Source organism: Anomaloglossus baeobatrachus, chromosome 4 (genome assembly GCF_048569485.1).
Source record: "Anomaloglossus baeobatrachus isolate aAnoBae1 chromosome 4, aAnoBae1.hap1, whole genome shotgun sequence".
Classification (NCBI taxonomy): domain Eukaryota; kingdom Metazoa; phylum Chordata; class Amphibia; order Anura; family Aromobatidae; genus Anomaloglossus; species Anomaloglossus baeobatrachus.
In genome coordinates, this window is record NC_134356.1 from 428103701 (window position 1) to 428125410 (window position 21710).

General features: G+C 47.9%; 1 protein-coding gene across 1 annotated transcript in view; it reads right to left on the reverse strand.

Annotated features, from left to right (window-relative positions):
- The window catches only part of LMF2 (lipase maturation factor 2), a 73668-nt gene extending 53790 nt beyond the window's left edge, over positions 1-19878 (reverse strand). Inside the window, exons 1-4 of the mRNA XM_075345424.1 lie at positions 19703-19878; positions 15481-15734; positions 13674-13702; positions 1711-1907 (exon numbers count right to left, since the gene is read on the reverse strand). Coding sequence (XP_075201539.1) covers positions 1711-1907; positions 13674-13702; positions 15481-15734; positions 19703-19796 — 574 coding nt within the window. The 5' untranslated portion in view covers positions 19797-19878. The remainder of the gene's footprint in view (positions 1-1710; positions 1908-13673; positions 13703-15480; positions 15735-19702) is intronic.
- Between the last annotated feature and the right edge of the window lie 1832 nt (positions 19879-21710).

Here is a 21710-nt window from a genome sequence, read left to right on the forward strand (position 1 = left end):
CAAAAAGTAATTTTGAGTATTTTCATTATTTAGAGACAAATGATCATAAAACGCTCCATGAGGCCCAGGTGTCTTCCAGGAAAGTAACTTTTTGGCATTCCCATTTATTATAAAGCGTCAAGTGTCTTTCAAGTTGAAAAAGCCTGAAGAATGGTCAGAAAACATTTAACCAGTTGTCGTTTTTAGAAGCCTAAAGCTGTTAAAATATGCTCAAAAACCTAAACATAAAAACAGCTAGTCATTTTACATAGAAATGAACAGAAAGACATAGTAGAGCAGTTTCGGAGCGCTTCTCACGTGGTTCTTGGAACAGACCCTCCAAACCCACCTGAGAAAAGTTCCAAAAATGTAACAGCATTAAATAGTTTATTGATTTATACTAATGGTTTGATGTGATATTAAATATAAACATCAGTAAGATCCCCAGTCACTAAATACAAGTTTTCAGTCTCCAGAATCACTTGTTAAATATTTTCTGCTCTATAAGGATTTTTTTTGTTGGTTTTATACTGTAACGTAAACAGTGGAACCTTGGTTAACGAGGACAATCCGTTCTGGGAGTGTGCTTGTTAACCAAGTTACTCGTTCAGCAAAGCAAGATTTCCCATAGGAAATCATTGCAATGCAGACAATTCGTTCCACAACTTGTTAAATGTCCCATCCTGGTCCCCTATTGTGCCATTCCACACACACACACATATTATGCCCACCTTACCTTCCGTTCCATCGCCGGCCAGCTGGAACTTGCTGTTCGCCCGTACAGGATGTGTATCGGGTAACCATCACGACGAGGGAGGAACTTCCGCTGCCAAAGCGCTGACGTCAAAGGCAGGAGCCGTTTGCTGCTTGGCCAGCGCGCTGCCTTTCAGTAGCGGCTGACGGGAAGTTCCTGCCTCGTCGCTATGGATGCCGATACACAGCCAATACCGGCTAACTACAAGACCCAGGAGGCCGGCGATGGAACGGAAGGTACACATATTATGCTCCCCTTACCTTCCGTTCCATCGCCGGCATCCTGGATCTTGCAGGTCGCCGCGAGGATTCCTCCCTCGTTGTAATGTACTGGCGAACTACAAGAACCATGAGGCCGGCGATGGAATGGAAGGTAAGGTGAGCATAATACTGTATGTGTCTGCGTGCGTGTGTCTGTGATTATGCGTGCTTGTGTGGACTGCAAGAACGGGTCAGAGCGCGGTGGATGTACGGAACCGGAAGTGTGTGCGGTGAGTATTTTGCTTGTACAGTAAAGCTTGCTTGTAAGCGGAGTTACAAATTTACAGCAAGCTTTGCTTGTTAAGGGAAATTCTCGCTAACTGGGTTACTCGTTAAGCGAGGTTCCACTGTACTTGCATCTGCCCTAAACGCATCTAAGTAACTAAATTACATGGTGATAAATATTTATGAGGGGCTCTGCCCCAGTTACACCCTTTAAGAACACAGAATTTAGCAAATGGTTGATGTTACCTCGCATACTCGGAGGCCGGAGAGCTCACTGTAGCTCTGCACACTGTAAACATTTTATATCAAAATGTGAAAATTACAGAAAAGTGGCCCAAAGACAATAAAAAAGGAAATCAAGTAAAAGAAATGTCTGATTAAAGCACAAATATATGTGACAGTCCAAGATCCAGAAATCCAGACCGCTCACATTATTAGGTCTTGATGTAGATTTAAAAAAAAAAAAACAAAACAACCCTCTAATTTTCTCACCTGTAAGCCCCCACCATGTTGGACAACGACTTGTTAGCTTTACAACTCCAGATGCAAACATAAGCCTAAATAGAAGCCATCGAGTGAGCCAGAACGTGATGCCATCGTGGGCACTCCAGACGTTCATCTTGGAGCGGAAAGCGCGCATTGGAGCTACCAGCACTGCCAGGAATCCTGTCTCAAGTAAAAGGCTGTCCCTGAAAAAAAAATACATATAGATAAAGCCATTGTAGAAGAAAATGGGAAAAACTGGTCTGACATCCTATGGTGACATCTGGATAAAGGACTAAAAAAAAAAAAAAATACTGATATTTTATTGCAGGTTGTACTGTTATGTTAGCAGGATCCTGGGCGTAGGTGGTTCTCGACTGAAGAAGAGAATTTAATTTTTAACACTTAAAGAGGTTGTCCACTACTTTTACATTGTTTGATTACTGTACATCTGCCTTCCATTCAAATCAATAGGAGGCGGATGTGCAGTACCTGGCCGCCAGCGTCATCAGAAGATGGAGCAGCTCTGGAACTGAGCATTTTTGGCTGCCTGCTGCCACTGAGAACAGTTGCTCGGTGAGGGTGCCGGACCCCAGCTGCCGATCAGATACTGATGACAGATGCGAATAGGCCATCAAATGTTAAAGGTATGGTCTCGCGGTTTTTTATTTTTGTATTAATTTTTTTAATTAATAATAATAATTTACACTCAGTAGGATTATCATTGGTCAAGGAGATTTAACACCATTAAATCCACAGTTAATAATTTTTTTAATATAATTGATTATGAAATCAAGTATTTTTAATACAAAATTAAATTCACTGTTTATTTAGTTTTTATTTAATTCTAGTTTTACTGAAGCACTGGGGGCTGCCATCTTGGATTTGGTGTTTGTAACAACAGTTACTCACTTCCTTTTTGGCAGCCCCCTGGGCATAGAAGACCGTTGTCGGGCTCCGACCCTATACTGTAACATAGAGAAGGCGTCTGCTGTGAAATGGAAGAAGGCATCTGCTGTGAAATGGGCGCGCCCTCTGGGCTGTCCAGATCACAGCGGAGGGAGGAGATCAGCGCAATCTTTGTGCAGCTCACAGCGTATGCTGTGTGCTGCACTTTCCCGGTCAGGATGTATGGGGTGACTACCAACGCTGGGCACCGGTGATTGCACCGTAACTGATCCTGGCGTGCTGCTCCCCACTCTGTTGTTCACCCTCCCGCACTCTGCCGCGGACCCCCGCGCGTGCTCACCTTGGGCCTCCGCTGCTCGTACTGTGATGGCTGATAGGACAGGCTGCCGAGGACGCAGGTCTGAGGTGAGTGCATGCGGCATTGGGATACAGTCAGCGAGGCATTCGGAAAGTCAGTAGGCACTGTGGGGACATTGGGATACTGTGTGGCGCGGGATACAGTGGAGCACTATGCAGCTGGCCATAGTGACATTTTAGACATATTAGGATCACTTTGCAGCCACCAACAACAAACAAAATGTATCAGCACTGTGATCCTAAACTTCATTCTCTCTCATTCTTTTGGAAACACCCAGAACAGGAGGGGGAGGTGACATCACACACAGAAAAGCAGATTCTGTCCACTTTTACTGCAGTTGTAATGTGAGCTAGTTCTACATTAGCTCTACAGCAGGACTTCAGCAGCTGCTCCCCCTAGTGTTTAACAGTGGAATAGATCAAACTTTACATTTTTTTTTATATTTTTCTCAATTAAAAACAACATTTTATTTAAACAAAACATTAAAAACACATTATATTTTTTCAGTTATTGAAAAAAAAATTTTTTTTGACGACACCTTTCCTTTAAAGTAGTGGACAACCTCTTTAAACTTTATTGGCACAGGCTTCAAAACATGAGCACATGGACATTGGACTCTCTTAAAATGGGGGGATTTACAAGAAGATTAACTATTAAATATTCATTATATGAGCCCCCTTATTAACACACTGTCCAGTCACACACCTGAAATTTCCTTACAGGACTGGGGGAGATGTAAAAAGATAATTTGAAGAATTGAGAGGTGTTCACATTGTGGGGTTTGGCCAAGTCTGAATGTGTTCTCCTACTCTCAAGGAAACAAATTATCTATAGACTAAAAACGTTTAGTTAGTTTCTGTTATTTCTCTCTAATTTTATAAATTCTTTACATGTAAACTTATTTTTTTATAGTATTTTCTTGTAAACGCTTCATTTTTTATATTACAGGTTTTCAGATTTATTATTCCCATTTGATTTTTTCAGTCACTTTTCTTTTTTGTGTTATGGTATTTATTGACATTTGTTCTGCCAAAGTCTTCAATATGAAGTAAGCAGGTCATGAATTTTGCAGAAAGATCTGCACGTTTTGCAGAAATATTGTACCATCTGCACCAGAATAACTGGAGTACATCCCTACAGATGAGGAGTGCAGGGCATTTATGCTACATTTTGCAACTTACGTTTTTGTGGACCAGCCAAAAACATCTGAAAACCCCACCCACAAAAAAACAAAAAAAAACAAAAAACCACAAAACATGGAAATATATATCTCTATATACACACAAATTATATATATATAGATATATATAGATATATATAGATATATATAGATATATATAGATATATCTAGATCTAGATAGATAGATAGATAGATATATATATATATATATATGAGTTATGTGCAAATGAAACCATACGAAAAATGACAAAAAATTAAAGAGCAAATGCAATAATAAACCAGGCTCTTAAACTTTAATACATTTGGTCTTTGTTGCTCTAAAGAACCCAAATCATCACAGGTTTTACACCCAAAAAAACGGCATAAAAAGCTTAGAATAGTTGCAAACATTTTTGTGCAACTGGGACTTGCAGAAAAAAGGTGCTATTGAGTTTTTACACTATTTTCGCTCAAATGGTCAGAGCTGGGACGGAACATGGGTGCAACACCAAATCTTATCCCATTCACGACGAGCTGAAGCGTTTTAATGCCAGAAATCTTATTCCAGTCACTGACTGGAATAAGATTTGCTGCACGGCACACGGAGGTGCATGTCACTTGTCAGACACTCCTGACATCAAGACTGTGATAAAAATTGCCAATCTTGCTGAATCAGGACTGTTAGGCCGGGGCCACATGGGGATTACTGCGATCCCCTCGCATGACAGTCGGCTCACGTTGGCAGTACAGCAGAGCCAAGTGTCATGCAAGTGTTCCTGCGACTGAGGTCCGACCGTGCGAGCGGACCTCAGCTGCGGGGGGGCGGGCCGGAACTGAGGAGGGGCGGGCCAGTGCTGAGGAGGGGATGGAGGGATTTATCTCCCTCTCTCCTCCGTTGCCGGCTATTGCCATTCTCGCCCTGCACTTGCGGTACACCGGTGTACTGCGAGTGCAGTGCAATTTTTCTCTCGCCCCATACACTTGAATGGGTGCGAGAGAAAGAGTTACGCATTACAGTGGCAGCATGCTGCGATTGTTTTCTCGGTCCGATTAGGGCTGAGAAAATAATTGCTCATGTGTGCTGACACACAGGCTAGAATTGGTCCGAGTGGAATGCTATTTTTTATCACACTCCACTCGCACCGATTCTCATGCCGTGTGGCTGAGGCCTAACTATTCTTAGCATGTTTGGTTAGACTGTGTGTATTATAATAATAGGGACTCATCACCCCATTTGCTTGGTGAGTGGTGGCAGCGTGTTGTGTGTCAGGTATATGGACAGTGTAGCTGTGCGCTTTATGCACAAACTGCAGCGTGAGTGCAAGATTTTTATTCTTACTGAGTCTATATTATCATTAATGAACCCATTTTTTAATGGGTGGTGTATGCAAACATTATGTACAGTGCCTACAAGTAGTATTCAACCCCCTGCAGATTTAGCAGGTTTACACATTCGGAATTAACTTGGCATTGTGACATTTGGACTGTAGATCAGCCTGGAAGTGTGAAATGCACTGCAGCAAAGAAGGGAATTTTGTTTACTTACCGTAAATTCCTTTTCTTCTAGCTCCAATTGGGAGACCCAGACAGTGGGTGTATAGCTACTGCCCTCTGGAGGCCGCACAAAGAACTACACTTAAAAGTGTAAGGCCCCTCCCCTTCTGGCTATACACCCTCCCGTAGGAGTACAGATTCCTCAGTTTTAGTACCAAAGCAAGAAGGAGGAAAGCCAATAACAGTTTCAAAAACAAATTCAATCCGATAACACGATCGGAGAACTTAAGAAACAACATGAACAACATGTGCACCCGAAAAACGAAACCCTAAGAACAAATAGGGCGGGTGCTGGGTCTCCCAATTGGAGCTAGAAGAAAAGGAATTTACGGTAAGTAAACAAAATTCCCTTCTTCTTTTTCGCTCCTAATTGGGAGACCCAGACAGTGGGACGTCCAAAAGCAGTCCCTGGGTGGGTAAAAAGATACCACATGAACGGGCTGTCAGACAGCCTCTTCCTACAGGTGGGCCACCGCCGCCTGAAGGACCTGTCTACCTAGGCTGGCATCTGCCGAAGCGTAGGTATGCACTTGATAGTGTTTGGTAAACGTGTGCAGACTCGACCAGGTAGCCGCTTGGCACACTTGCTGAGCCGTAGCCTGATGCCGCAATGCCCAGGACGCACCCACGGCTCTGGTAGAATGGGCCTTCAGTCCAGATGGAATCGGAAGCCCAGCAGAACGGTATGTGTGAAGAATTGGTTCCTTGATCCACCGCGCCAGGGTGGATTTGGAAGCTTGCGATCCCTTATGCTGACCAGCGACTAGGACAAAGAGCGCATCAGAACGGCGTAGAGCCGCCGTGCGAGAAATGTAAATCCTGAGTGCTCTCACCAGGTCCAACAGATGTAAACCCTTTTCAAATTGGTGAACTGGATGCGGACACAAAGATGGTAAAGTGATATCCTGATTGAGATGAAAGGAAGAAACCACCTTGGGAGAAAACTCTGGAATTGGACGCAGTACTACCTTGTCTTGGTGAAACACCAGGAAGGGAGATTTGCAAGATAACGCCGCTAGCTCGGACACTCTTCGAAGAGACGTGACCGCCACAAGAAAAACTACCTTTTGTGAAAGCCGAGAAAGGGGAACCTCTTTCAAAGGCTCGAAAGGCGGCTTCTGGAGAGCAATGAGAACCTTGTTCAGATCCCAGGGTTCCAATGGCCGTCTGTAAGGAGGAACGATATGACAAACTCCTTGGAGAAACGTGCGTACTTTAGAAAGCTGTGCCAAGCGCTTCTGAAAGAATACGGATAGCGCGGAGACTTGACCCTTAAGAGAGCTAAGCGACAAACCTTTTTCCAACCCAGACTGCAGGAAGGAAAGAAAAATTGGCAATGCAAATGGCCAGGGAGAAAACCCTTGAGCCAAGCACCACGCTAAGAATATCTTCCACGTTCTGTGATAGATCTTAGCTGAGGATGGTTTTCTAGCCTGTCTCATTGTGGCAACAACTTCATGAGATAAACCTGAGGCCGCTAGGATCCAGGACTCAATGGCCACACAGTCAGGTTCAGGGCCGCAGAATTCAGATGGAAAAACGGCCCTTGAGACAGCAAATCTGGACGGTCTGGTAGTGTCCACGGTTGGCCTACCGTGAGATGCCACAGATCCGGGTACCACGACCTTCTTGGCCAATCTGAAGCGACGAGTATGGCTCGATGGCAGTCGGACCTGATTTTCCGGAGAACTCTGGGTAACAATGCTAGAGGTGGGAACACATAGGGGAGTCGGAATTGCGACCAATCCTGAACCAAGGCGTCTGCCGCCAGTGCTCGGTGATCGTGAGACCGTGCCATGAAAACTGGGACCTTGTTGTTGTGCCGTGACGCCATCAGATCGACGTCCGGCGTCCCCCAGCGGCAACAGATCTGCTGAAACACGTCCGGGTGAAGGGACCATTCTCCTGCGTCCATGCCCTGGCGACTGAGAAAGTCTGCTTCCCAGTTTTCCACGCCTGGGATGTGAACTGCGGATATGGTGGACGCTCTGCTTTCCACCCACGTCAAAATCCGTTGGACTTCTTGAAAAGCTTGGCGACTGCGTGTTCCCCCTTGGTGGTTGATGTACGCCACCGCCGTGGAATTGTCCGACTGAATCCGAATCTGCTTGCCTTCCAGCCATTGTTGGAAGGCTCGCAGGGCAAGATAGATTGCTCTGATTTCCAGAACATTGATCTGCAGGGTGGACTCTTCCAGAGTCCACATCCCCTGAGCCCTGTGGTGGAGATACACCGCTCCCCACCCTGATAGGCTCGCATCCGTCGTGACCACTGCCCAGGACGGGGGAAACGACTTTCCCTGTGACAATGAGGTGGGGAGAAGCCACCAACGCAGAGAGTCCTTGGCAGTCTGAGAGAGGGAGACAGTCCTGTCGAGGGACGTCGATTTCCCGTCCCATTGGCGTAGAATGTCCCATTGTAGAGGGCGCAGATGAAACTGCGCGAACGGGACTGCCTCCATTGCTGCTACCATCTTTCCTAGGAAATGCATGAGGCGCCTCAGTGAGTGCGACTGGCTCTGAAGGAGAGATTGCACTCCAGTCCGTAGCGAGCACTGCTTGTCCAGTGGAAGCTTCACTATCGCTGAGAGAGTATGAAACTCCATGCCAAGATAAGTCAGAGATTGGGTCGGGGTTAGATGAGACTTTGGAAAGTTGATAATCCACCCGAAACTCTGGAGAGTGTCTAGTGCCACCTTCAGACTGTGTTGGCATGCCTCTTGAGAGGGTGCCTTTATAAGCAGGTCGTCTAGATACGGGATGACCGAGTGACCCTGCGAGTGCAGAACAGCTACTACTGCTGCCATGACCTTGGTGAAGACCCGGGGGGCTGTTGCCAGACCGAAAGGTAACGCTACGAACTGCAGGTGTTCGTCGTGTATGACGAAGCGTAGGAAACGCTGATGCTCTGGTGCGATCGGCACGTGGAGATACGCATCTTTGATATCTATTGATGCTAGAAAATCTCCTTGAGACATTGAGGCTATGACGGAGCGTAGGGATTCCATCCGGAACCTCCTGACTTTTACGTGTCTGTTGAGCAACTTTAGATCCAGGACGGGCCGATACGATCCGTCCTTTTTTGGGACCACAAACAGATTGGAGTAAAAACCGTGACCTTGTTCCTGAAGAGGGACGGAGGTCACCACTCCTTCCGCCTTTAGAGCGGCCACCGCCTGCAACAGAGCATCGGCTCGGTCTGGTGGTGGAGAAGTTCTGAAGAAACGAGTTGGCGGACGAGAACTGAACTCTATCCTGTACCCGTGAGACAGAATATCCCTCACCCAACGGTCTTTGACGTGTGACAGCCAGATGTCGCCAAAGTGGGAAAGCCTCCCACCGACCGCGGGTGTGGAATCGGAGACCGCAAGTCAGGAGGACGCCGTCTTGGCAACGGTTCCTCCGGCTGTCCTTTTTGGGCGTGACTGAGACCTCCAAGAATCTGAGCGTCTCTGGTCTTTTTGAGTCTTTTTTGACGAGGCGAATTGGGACCTGCCCGGTCCTCGAAAGGACCGATAACCAGACTGACCCTTCCTCTGTTGGGGTCTGTTTTGTCTGTGTTGCGGTAAGGATGAGTCCTTACCCTTGGAGTGTTTGATGATTTCATCCAAACGCTCTCCAAACAATCGGTCACGAGAAAAAGGCAAATTGGTTAAGCACTTCTTGGAATGAGAATCTGCTTTCCAATGTCTCAACCACAGGGCCCTACGCAAAACAACGGAGTTGGCTGACGCCACTGCCGTGCGGCTTGTAGCGTCAAGAACAGCATTAATCGCGTACGACGCGAATGCCGCCATTTGCGAGGTCAATGGTGCTACCTGCGGGGCAAATGCACGTGTGACGGAGTCAACTCGCGCAAGCCCGGCTGAGATAGCTTGGAGTGCCCATACGGCTGCAAAAGAAGGCGCTAATGACGCTCCAATCGCTTCATAGATGGATTTCAGCCAGAGCTCCATCTGCCTGTCAGTGGCATCTTTAAGTGCCGCTCCATCTTCAACTGCAACCAAGGATCTAGCTGCAAGCCTGGAAATTGGAGGATCCACTTTTGGACACTGGGTCCAACCCTTGACCACCTCAGGGGGAAAAGGATAGCGTGTATCTTTAAGCCGTTTAGGAAAACGCCTTTCAGGATAAGCGTGGGGTTTCTGGATTGCGTCTCTAAAGTCAGCGTGGTCCAGAAAAGTGCTTAAAGTACGCTTAGGGTATCTGAAATGGATTCTCTCGTGCTGCGAAGCTGACTCCTCCACAAGAGGAGCTGGTGGGGAAATATTTAACATCTTATTGATGTTAAATATAAGATCATTAACTATGGCGTCACCATCTGGTGTATCTAGATTGAGAGCGGTCCCAGGATCAGAATCCTGATCAGTTACGTCCGCCTCATCACCCATAGATTCATCTCGCTGGGATCCTGACCATTGAGATGAATGTGAAGGCCCGTCATAGCGAGCCCGCTTAGGCTGCCCGGGGCCATCGTCCGAGTCAGAGTCTTCACCCTGAGGTGTATATGCCCGTCCCGGAGCTTGGAGCTGAGGGGGACCAGGGGGCAATGATTGCACAGTGTCCGTGGCCTGAAGTACAGGCCTAGCTCGCAATGTGTCAAGAATTTGTGACATAGTGAGAGACATTCTGTCAGCAAAAGCTGCAAACTCAGTTCCTGTCACCTGGACAGCATTCACAGGTGGTACACCCTGGGTCACGTCCAGCAGAGGTCCCGACTGTGCAAGCGCCGCAGGGGCCGAGCACTGCACACAATGGGGGTCCGTGGAGCCTGCCGGTAGAAAAGTCCCACATGCGGTGCAGGAAGCATATAATGTCTGTGCCTTGGCACCCTTGCGTTTTACGGACGACATGCTGCTGGCTCTCTGCAATGTGAGAGAGTCTATAGCCAAAGGGCGACCAGCGCTATGCAATACAAAGTATTTGTAGAAACAAAATACTAAGAATACTACTGGCACAAGAGGGGGTGAGCCCTGGGGGCTGCTTACCGCCCGCTGAATAGCGGGTAAGAGGCGCAGAATTCCTTGTCTGGGTCTCCCCGGCTCCCCTCTGCAGCTCAGCGTGTCAGCAGGAATGGCTGCCGGCGTCTGTGGAGAGGGGCGGTCCGTGGGAGTTCCCAAACAAAAGTGCGGGAAACAGTGTCCCCTCTGTGCCGATTGTGAGGGCTGGAGTATGTAAAAACGACTCCAGCCCTCAGCGCTGATGCACTGGCCAGCGTCCCGCCCCTCTCCTGACTGGCAGGTCTGGGGGCGGGAACGAACGGAAGCAGGCCGCAAAAGCCGGGGACTCGAGTTATCAGCGCGGCCGCCGTAAAAGCGCGGGCCGCGCTGAAGTCCCCGGCGCACCACAAGTGCCAGCTGCGCCGCAGTCCCAGCGGCCGGCATGACCGATTCCTAGACGTGGCCAGCGTCCCGCCCCTCTCCTGACTGGCAGGTCCGGGGGCGGGAACGAACGGAAGCAGGCCGCAAAAGCCGGGGACTCGAGTTATCAGCGCGGCCGCCGTAAAAGCGCGGGCCGCGCTGAAGTCCCCGGCGCACCACAAGTGCCAGCCGCGCCGCAGTCCCAGCGGCCGGCGCGACCGATTCCTAGAAGTGTGCCTGCTTCAGCGAAGCTGAATGAGGCCATGGCACAAGCGCCGTAGCGCTGATGTCCCCCGGCGCACTACAACACCCAGCATGCTGCGGTGTGAGCGCCAAATGCACGGGGACACAGAGTACCTTGAGGAAGCAGGGCCATGTCCCTGATGTACTCCGCTCCATCCAGCATCTTCTCCAGGGGCTGTAGATGGAGCACGGTCTCAGTGCCTGGAGACCAGTAAATCCCACTTCACCCAGAGCCCTGTAAAAAGGGATGGGGAAGGAATCAGCATGTGGGCTCCTGCCGCCGTACCCGCAATGGGTACCTCAACCTTACAAACACCTCCGACATACAGTGGGGTGAGAAGGGAGCATGCTGGGAGCCCTGTATGGGCCCTCTTTTCTTCCATCCGACATAGTCAGCAGCTGCTGCTGACTAAAAACAATGGAGCTATGCGTGCGTGTCTGACCTCCTTGCGCACAAAGCTAAAACTGAGGAATCTGTACTCCTACGGGAGGGTGTATAGCCAGAAGGGGAGGGGCCTTACACTTTTAAGTGTAGTTCTTTGTGCGGCCTCCAGAGGGCAGTAGCTATACACCCACTGTCTGGGTCTCCCAATTAGGAGCGAAAAAGAAAAAGAATGTTATTTCTTTTTATATTTTTTTTTTAAATTGTGAAAAGTTTATTCAGAGGGTCATTTATTATTCAACCCCTCAAACCACAAGAATTCTATTTGGCTCCCCTAAAGTATTAAGAAGTATTTCAGGCACAAAGAACAATGAGCTTCACATGTTTGGATTAATTATCTCTTTTTCCAGCCTTTTCTGACGAATTGAGACCCTCCCCAAACTTGTGAACAGCACTCATACTTGGTCAACATGGGAAAGACAAAGGAGCATTCCAAGGCCATCAGAGACAAGATCGTGGAGGGTCACAAGGCTGGCAAGGGGTACAAAACCCTTTCCAAGGAGTTGGCCCTACCTGTCTCCACTGTTGGGAGCATCATCCGGAAGTGGAAGGCTTATGGAACTACTGTTAGCCTTCCATGGCCTGGACAGCCTTTGAAAGTTTCCATCCGTGCCGAGGCCAGGCTTGTCCGAAGAGTCAAGGCTAACCCAAGGACAACAAGGAAGGAGCTCCGGGAAGATCTCATGGCAGTGGGGACATTGGTTTCAGTCAATACCATAAGTAACGTACTCCACCGCAATGGTCTCCGTTCCAGACGAGCCCGTAAGGTACCTTTACTTTCAAAGCGTCATGTCAAAGCTCGTCTACAGTTTGCTCATGATCACTTGGAGGACTCTGAGACAGACTTCAAGGTTCTCTCGTCTGATGAGACCAAGATCGAGATCTTTCGTGCCAACCACACACGTGACGTTTGGAGACTGGACGGCACTGCATACGACCCCAAGAATGCCATCCCTACAGTCAAGCATGGTGGTGGCAGCATCATGCTGTGGGGCTGTTTCTCAGCCAAGGGGCCTGGCCATCTGGTCCGCATCCATGGGAAGATGGATAGCACGGCCTACCTGGAGATTTTGGCCAAGAACCTCCGCTGCTCCATCAAGGATCTTAATATGGGTCGTCATTTCATCTTCCAACAAGACAACGACCCAAAGCACACAGCCAAGAAAACCAAGGCCTGGTTCAAGAGGGAAAAAATCAAGGTGTTGCAGTGGCCTAGTCAGTCTCCTGACCTTAACCCAATTGAAAACTTGTGGAAGGAGCTCAAGATTAAAGTCCACATGAGACACCCAAAGAACCTAGATAACTTGGAGAAGATCTGCATGGAGGAGTGGGCCAAGATAACTCCAGAGACCTGTGCCGGCCTGATCAGGTCTTATAAAAGACGATTATTAGCTGTAATTGCAAACAAGGGTTATTCCACAAAATATTAAACCTAGGGGTTGAATAATAATTGACGCACACTTTTATGTTGAAAATTTATTAAAATTTAACTGAGCAACATAACTTGTTGGTTTGTAAGATTTATGCATCTGTTAATAAATCCTGCTCTTGTTTGAAGTTTGCAGGCTCTAACTTATTTGCATCTTATCAAACCTGCTAAATCTGCAGGGGGTTGAATACTACTTGTAGGCACTGTATATGACATTATAACATGGAAAGCTCTACCACAAGAGGTAGTGATGGCAGATACTTTAACAGCTTTTAATAAATGTCTGGATGATTTCCTCAGTACACAAAACATTGTTGGTTATAAATGACTTGGTGACAAAATGTAGAACTGGTGGAGGAAGGGTGAACTAGATGGACCTAGGTCTTTTTTCAATCTATGTAAATTTGGACTGTGTGTTTTGCATAAGTATCACATATAAGATATGACAGAACCCATTTCCAATGGATACTGGAATAAGTTACATGTAGATTATGTATCCAACTGAACAGGAATACTTACCATTGGAAATAAAGGAACACCTGTCCAACCTGCAGAAACAAAAGTAATCAATATTAATGAGCAAGCCATATTTGTTACAACATATCACAAAAGCTATGACAACAATGCTTCTATACGTGAAGAAATATGATACAGGACAGTTCTACAGATCTGCCATTTACACCAATGCTCCCTTAAAGTCACATATCATTGGTGCAACCTATGCAACTGCACAGGGGCCCGGGGTGTTAGGGGGCCTATTTCTGTGCATTTTTGATGAGCTCTTGAAATGTAAAGGGCCCTTATATTATTTTTGCACAGGAGCCCCTTTTGTCTGTGTTCACCATGGGTCACAGCAGTGTACCCCCATCCAACAAAGTAATGACAGGAGGTCTGTGCACCCCGTGCATGGTGACCTCATATCTCCTCCCGCTAGCCATAACAGAATTTCCGGCCATTTCTCCATTACTGATCACCTCGACCTCTCCCATCACAGCAGCGTCTCTCTACACCCTCTCGCCAGTCCCAGCAGCCACAGCAATAGTGCCCCCCACTCCCTTACTGGTCACAGCAGGGTCTCTCTACAACCTCTCGCCAGTCCCAGCAGCCACAGCAATAGTGCCCCCCACTGCCTTACTGGTCACAGCAGGGTCTCTCTACAACCTCTCGCCAGTCCCAGCAGCCACAGCAATAGTGCCCCCCACTCCCTTACTGGTCACAGCAGGGTCTCTCTACAACCTCTCGCCAGTCCCAGCAGCCACAGCAATAGTGCCCCCCACTCCCTTACTGGTCACAGCAGCGTCTCTCTACACCCTCTCGCCAGTCCCAGCAGCCACAGCAATAGTGCCCCCCACTCCCTTACTGGTCACAGCAGCGTCTCTCTACACCCTCTCGCCAGTCCCAGCAGCCACAGCAATAGTGCCCCCCACTCCCTTACTGGTCACAGCAGCGTCTCTCTACACCCTCTCGCCAGTCCCAGCAGCCACAGCAATAGTGCCCCCCACTCCCTTACTGGTCACAGCAGCGTCTCTCTACACCCTCTCGCCAGTCCCAGCAGCCACAGCAATAGTGCCCCCCACTCCCTTACTGGTCACAGCAGCGTCTCTCTACACCCTCTCGCCAGTCCCAGCAGCCACAGCAATAGTGCCCCCCACTCCCTTACTGGTCACAGCAGCGTCTCTCTACACCCTCTCGCCAGTCCCAGCAGCCACAGCAATAGTGCCCCCCACTCCCTTACTGGTCACAGCAGCGTCTCTCTACACCCTCTCGCCAGTCCCAGCAGCCACAGCAATAGTGCCCCCCACTCCCTTACTGGTCACAGCAGCGTCTCTCTACACCCTCTCGCCAGTCCCAGCAGCCACAGCAATAGTGCCCCCCACTCCCTTACTGGTCACAGCAGCGTCTCTCTACACCCTCTCGCCAGTCCCAGCAGCCACAGCAATAGTGCCCCCCACTCCCTTACTGGTCACAGCAGCGTCTCTCTACACCCTCTCGCCAGTCCCAGCAGCCACAGCAATAGTGCCCCCCACTCCCTTACTGGTCACAGCAGCGTCTCTCTACACCCTCTCGCCAGTCCCAGCAGCCACAGCAATAGTGCCCCCCACTCCCTTACTGGTCACAGCAGCGTCTCTCTACACCCTCTCGCCAGTCCCAGCAGCCACAGCAATAGTGCCCCCCACTCCCTTACTGGTCACAGCAGTGTCACCCACCTTGTCCCTCAGAGTTTCATTTCTAAAATAAAACATGCACGGTTTATTGGACATTTCCATTCATGTTCTCCTCAGAAGAACCACTCCTTGAGTTTCTGAGACAAGCAGGTCACACTTACCTGATAGAGAGATAAGTAGAGGATCCAGAGCAGGAAAAAAATCAAGCTGTCACGAAAGCAGTTAAAAAGCAAAGCGCCCATAGAAAGGAGCGCCCCAAGTATACAGATTAATTCAATGCCCTGCTCTGTGTCCAGTCCTAGCTGAGGGCCCAACCACAGCAATGTGGGGGAGTCCTTCAACTGCTCCCACAATTCTTTTCCAGTGAATCGGAGCATCTTCCCGGCTGGTAAGATTCCTTCACGTCCATAAAGCCCTAAAGGAAAAACAATTAAGACACATGAGATGTTTCCTTCCTACTGGGGTCTGCTAGATTCTCACTAAATACGGTGTACTAGCCAGAATAACATGGTGGGGTAATCAGAAAAAGGTTTCCAGGGGCTAGCTTTCTAAGGCCTCATTCAGACATCAGTCACTTGTTCCAGTCGCAAAAAAAACCCATGGTCCAAGTGTCATCAGTGTTTTATCACCAGGCTTTCATCAGCGATTTTCACTTAAGAAATGAATGACAAAACTTCTCCTATTCATTATACTCTTAGTGTTTTTCATGGATCCATAGAGTTGCAGGGGTCAATTTCATCCATGATGCGGATTAAAAAAAATTATTTTGGTTTGCAGACTCATGGTCTGTAAAAAAAATAATTAAATAAAAAAAAAAATAGAGACAAGTTATCAGCTTCATAGATTATAAGGGCTGTGTGTGCCATTCGTGAAAACCACGCATAGAACAAGTACCTGAAAAATAGACGTCTGATGAAGCCTGAAGGTGGCCACACACAGGTACCACTCATGACTCCTTCATACACATTCAAGATGGAAAGCCAAAAAAGTCACTGTGGTGGAAGCTGATTTTCCAGAAACCAACAGGCTTGAGCATCTAAATACATATTACCGGACCCCTTCTTACCAAAGGCCATCTTGAATGATCTTGGCAATCCTACTGATACTGGTAGGTGGAGCTGACTTTAAAATGTAAGGTAGCCTTCTCTCCCTCCCTGGTTCCAGTGCAGAGTCTCCGCCATTGCTCCCAATGTCTGTCATTGTCTACAGAGTGGACGTCACTGCAGCCAATCAGTGAGCACGGCGGCTTGTGCCATCTACACCGGCAGAACTGTTGATCGGTTGCAATGTGGTCGATGTGATGTCAGAGCTGTATATAATAACAGAAACAGGGAGCAGGGGCCAAAAAGCATGTAAAGAACATTTTATTTTTTAGGTTTTTTTTTTAAACAAACTGTAGCCAGGGGTTTTCTGATATGGAAAACCCCTTTAAGGCCTGATGTACAAGCATTAGAACTCTGTATACCTCCACATTAAAAGAGAATGTGTCAGCAGGTTTTTGATACCTCATCTCAGAGCAGCATAATGTAGGCAAGAAGATTCTGAATCCAAGGATGTATCACACAGATTACGGTTTTCAGCCATTTTTAAACAATCAAAGAATTTAGATTCAGGAACACAGCAGGCTCTCTATAGAGATTGTGCATGGACTGTGAGGTGTCAATCACAGCAGGGGGCGTGTGGGACTGCCATGCAGGTGAGTTTCTAGTCCTGTAATGTTAATCACAGGGTACTAAACCCTTTGGTTTACGTAAACAATTTCACACTGATAAAAAACAAAAAGCAATGGTCCTTCTCTTAACTTTTATAGCATGTTGTCCTCAGCTTACAAAGCAAAAACCGCAAGCAGTTCTGGGTGCATATTGCTAATTTCTGACTAATCGTCCCTGTATACACTAGCATAGATAAAGAGATCTTTAGAAAAAGTATTTCTAAGCATCCTTTATGATATGCTAATAAGCGCAAGGACTAGTGGATTTCAACTCAGTGCGCACTACTTCAGTTTGAAGACGAGACGCGTACACCCGGCTTCATAGTGCGCATGACCGAAACTCCTGGGTCATGCACACTGAGTTGCAATCCAGCGTCTGGCAGTGGAGAGGTGAGTGAGATCATCCTCCGACGTTGGGTATTCATTAGCATGTTAGCACAGCCCACAGGGACGTACTAACATGCTAATGGGGGCGACTGGCCAGGGGAACTAACTCCCAGGGGACTAGTCCCTGCGCTCATTAGCATATGATAAAAGATCTTTAGAAATACTTTTTCTAAAGATCTCTTTATCTATGCTACTAGATACAGGGACAGTTAGGCAGGGATTAGCAATAAGCACCCAGAACTGCTCGTGGTTCTGGGTGCATATTGGATCTGATAGGTTCCCTTTAAAAGGGAACCTGTCACCAGATTTGGTGACTATAAGCTGCGGCCACCACCAGTAGGCTCTTATATACAGTATTCTAACATGCTGTATATAAGAGCCCAGGCCGCGGGGAAGAATGTAAAAATCCCTTTATAATACTCACCTAAGGGGCGGTGTAGACTGGTTGGATGGGTGTCTTTATTCTACGTTACTGGGGCCTCATCTTTAGGCCATCTTTGTCCTCCTTCTGAAACCGGGGTGCACGACGCCTCCTACGTCATACACACGAGCAGACATTGAGGTCTCGTGCAGGTGCACTACAATGCTTTGATCTGCCCTGCTCAGGGTAGATCAAAGTGCACCTGCGCAGGACCCCAGTGTCAGTGAGTGTGTAGGACATAGGACACGTCATGCACGCCGGCTTCAGAAGAAGGAGGACAAAGATGGCCGAAAGAGGAGGCACCGATACCGGAGACCCCCATCTGACCAGTCTGCACCGCCCCTTAGGTGAGTATTATAAAGTGATTTTTGTTCTACACAGCGGTCAGGGCTCTTATATACAGTATTCTGGAATGCTGTATATAAGAGCCCGCTGGTGGTGGCCGCAGCTTATAGGCCCCAAATCTGGTGACAGGTTTCCTTTAAGGCATGTCACAATTTATTTCTCATGGATTCTCACTGGAAACTCTACAGCACGAGCATGTCCTGCTGGTCAGACCTCAGATCATGGTAAATCCTCAGTGCTGAGAATCATATAAAGTCTGGGAATTACATTAGCAATATGGATGTTTAACTATGGACTATGAAAACGACAATGAGAACTAATTATTTAGTTTGAAGCACACAATGACAACCACAAATTATATGTAACAGTGTGATGCCTCGGCTGACCAGGCCACCTACCCATAAAAATGGAAGGGCTTGTTAAGGCTATACAAGACGATGAAAAAGTAAGTGACCCAGCTGAGACCCTGCCCTGTGTAATGGGCATTAGTGATGAGCGAGCACTACCATGCTTGGGTCTCGTAATGAGCAGTTGGATTCTTGGATGAGTGCAACTCGAGTACCCGAATATAATGGAAGTCAATGGGGCATTTTCTGGAGGATTTCCCCCAAGAGTTCCCCATTGGCTTCCATTATACTCGGAACTTGAGTCGCACCCAGCCAAGTATTAACTGCTGGCTACGAGTACTGAGCATGGTAGTGCCCGCTCATCACTAATGCCCGTCAGTCTGGCACCTATCTGCAGAGTCACACACTACTCTCCGGACTATACAAGAGTCGGTTCAGTAGTGTAAGAACATGGCACAAAATCCACATCACCAAGTCCGCATATGGGATTACCAATGCAAAAATCGGGGAATATTTGCTGCAGATTTACAATCTCACATTGGATTATAATCCACAAATTAAATTCTGAGTCCGAAACTTACATTTGTAAAAATAAAAAGCCATATTTAGCATAGACGTGTCCCAGATTCTATTGTAACCCATAGGAGCACATGGTGCATATTTCCACAGTTGGTTTTTCCACTAGGAAAGTTGCACATGAACATCCACCCTAATACTGGGCCCAGTGCCCAATGTCATGGATTTCATCACATCGCGCCATATTATTGGAATCCCGACCCCAGTGCTGACTCAGTAATAAGGCCTGGTACTGGGCGGCCTCAATGTCACATATCATGGCCCTTCTGGCACAGGTAATGGGCGGCCGGTGCCAACCACAACTTCTAACCTGGAGGAAGCATAATTTTCAATTGTAGGAATATTAATCGCTGACATTTACATAAATAATGATCACGCGCTGTATAATATTACTGATGATCGCTGTACTATCAATGACTGGGAGAAAATACTGAGGATTTAATACACAAGTGTCAATCACAAGCTGCATAGAGGATACACACGTGCAGCAGTGCCTAGGGATACACGTCTGGCCATAGGAGTACATCAGATCTCACCCTCCGGCCAAAGAAAGAGCCTGCACCAGACTATTGGCGCTGATCACACACATGCGTTACCTGGTACTTGCGTATACAGCGAGAGGAATGCACACAGGTAAATTCCGCTCAGCCCCCATAGAAACGTATTCCGGACATGCCGTTGTTCCCCCATGTCGGCGGTAAAACCGGATAACTGCAGCTGTCTGGGATGAGTCACAACGTGGACGGTCTGCAGATGCGCAGTAAGACCTGACAATCGCCCTATCTAACGCGCATGCGTGTCTCACAAAAACACGTTCAAAAAGCTGCTGCGACTTGATAGGCGAGTTCAGAGAGAATTTGGGGATTGTCGTGATTTCGTCTAGTGCGCAGGCGCGAGTCTTCTACTGAGGAGTGTAGGCACTAGTGATTGTAGCTGGCACAAGGCTCGTGTTCTTCCTGCAGGGACATGAGTCTGGGGTTTCCAGGAAGAGACATTATTGTTTAAAGGGTTTGTCCACTACTCAGACAATGCCTACTCAATGCCAGTGTCCCCCCCTCAAAAAAAAAAAAAAAAAAAAACAGCTTATACTTAAGAGGCATAATGAATATCTATGGTGCTGGAATCCGTCGTCCTGCGTCTGGTGACGGATTCCAGTGCAGGATTTCGGGACATTCTACTGAGCGTGCCCAGCATGTCTAGCAGAACGTTCTACTGAGCGTGCCCAGCATGTCTAGCGGAACGTTCTACTGAGCGTGCCCAGCATGTCTAGCGGAACCTTCTACTGAGCGTGCCCAGCATGTCTAGCGGAACCTTCTACTGAGCGTGCCCAGCATGTCTAGCGGAACCTTCTACTGAGCGTGCCCAGCATGTCTAGCGGAACCTTCTACTGAGCGTGCCCAGCATGTCTAGCGGAACCTTCTACTGAGCGTGCCCAGCATGTCTAGCGGAACCTTCTACTGAGCGTGCCCAGCATGTCTAGCGGAACCTTCTACTGAGCGTGCCCAGCATGTCTAGCGGAACCTTCTACTGAGCGTGCCCAGCATGTCTAGCGGAACCTTCTACTGAGCGTGCCCAGCATGTCTAGCGGAACCTTCTACTGAGCGTGCCCAGCATGTCTAGCGGAACCTTCTACTGAGCGTGCCCAGCATGTCTAGCGGAACCTTCTACTGAGCGTGCCCAGCATGTCTAGCGGAACCTTCTACTGAGCGTGCCCAGCATGTCTAGCGGAAGCTTCTACTGAGCGTGCCCAGCATGTCTAGCGGAAGCTTCTACTGAGCGTGCCCAGCATGTCTAGCGGAAGCTTCTACTGAGCGTGCCCAGCATGTCTAGCGGAACCTTCTACTGAGCGTGCCCAGCATGTCTAGCGGAACCTTCTACTGAGCGTGCCCAGCATGTCTAGCGGAACCTTCTACTGAGCGTGCCCAGCATGTCTAGCGGAACCTTCTACTGAGCGTGCCCAGCATGTCTAGCGGAACCTTCTACTGAGCGTGCCCAGCATGTCTAGCAGAACCTTCTACTGAGCGTGCCCAGCATGTCTAGCTGAACCTTCTACTGAGCGTGCCCAGCATGTCTAGCGGAACCTTCTACTGAGCGTGCCCAGCATGTCTAGCGGAACCTTCTACTGAGCGTGCCCAGCATGTCTAGCGGAACGTTCTAAATCGTGTAAAATCTCTCTCTCTCTCTTTTCCCGGCTATAGAAAACAAAAAAAAAAAAATCACAAAAGGAAAACGTTATTTCACAGGAATCCGTTGCCTTTATTATCACACTATGTACAACGCATCAGTAACATCCGTCACACAACGCATTGTGACTGATGCCAAACAACGCAAGCGTGAAAGTAGCCTAACAGAACTATCTGCGACAAAGCTGCAGTGTGAATACAGGCCTTGGGTTCCTTCATTTATTTTCTTTCAGGTTTTTTTTTTTTTAAAAAAGGTTGAAAAATAACACCACGTAATTATAGAATTCGAGCTTTTTATATATTTTTTTTTACATTTTTCTGTGGCTTTTTTTCTAACGTTTTGGGCATGTTTTTTCTGCTGTTTGGAGACCTGCCTTTGGCAGTGGTCCACCTCCTGAGACCTCCAGCACCACTGAGCGAT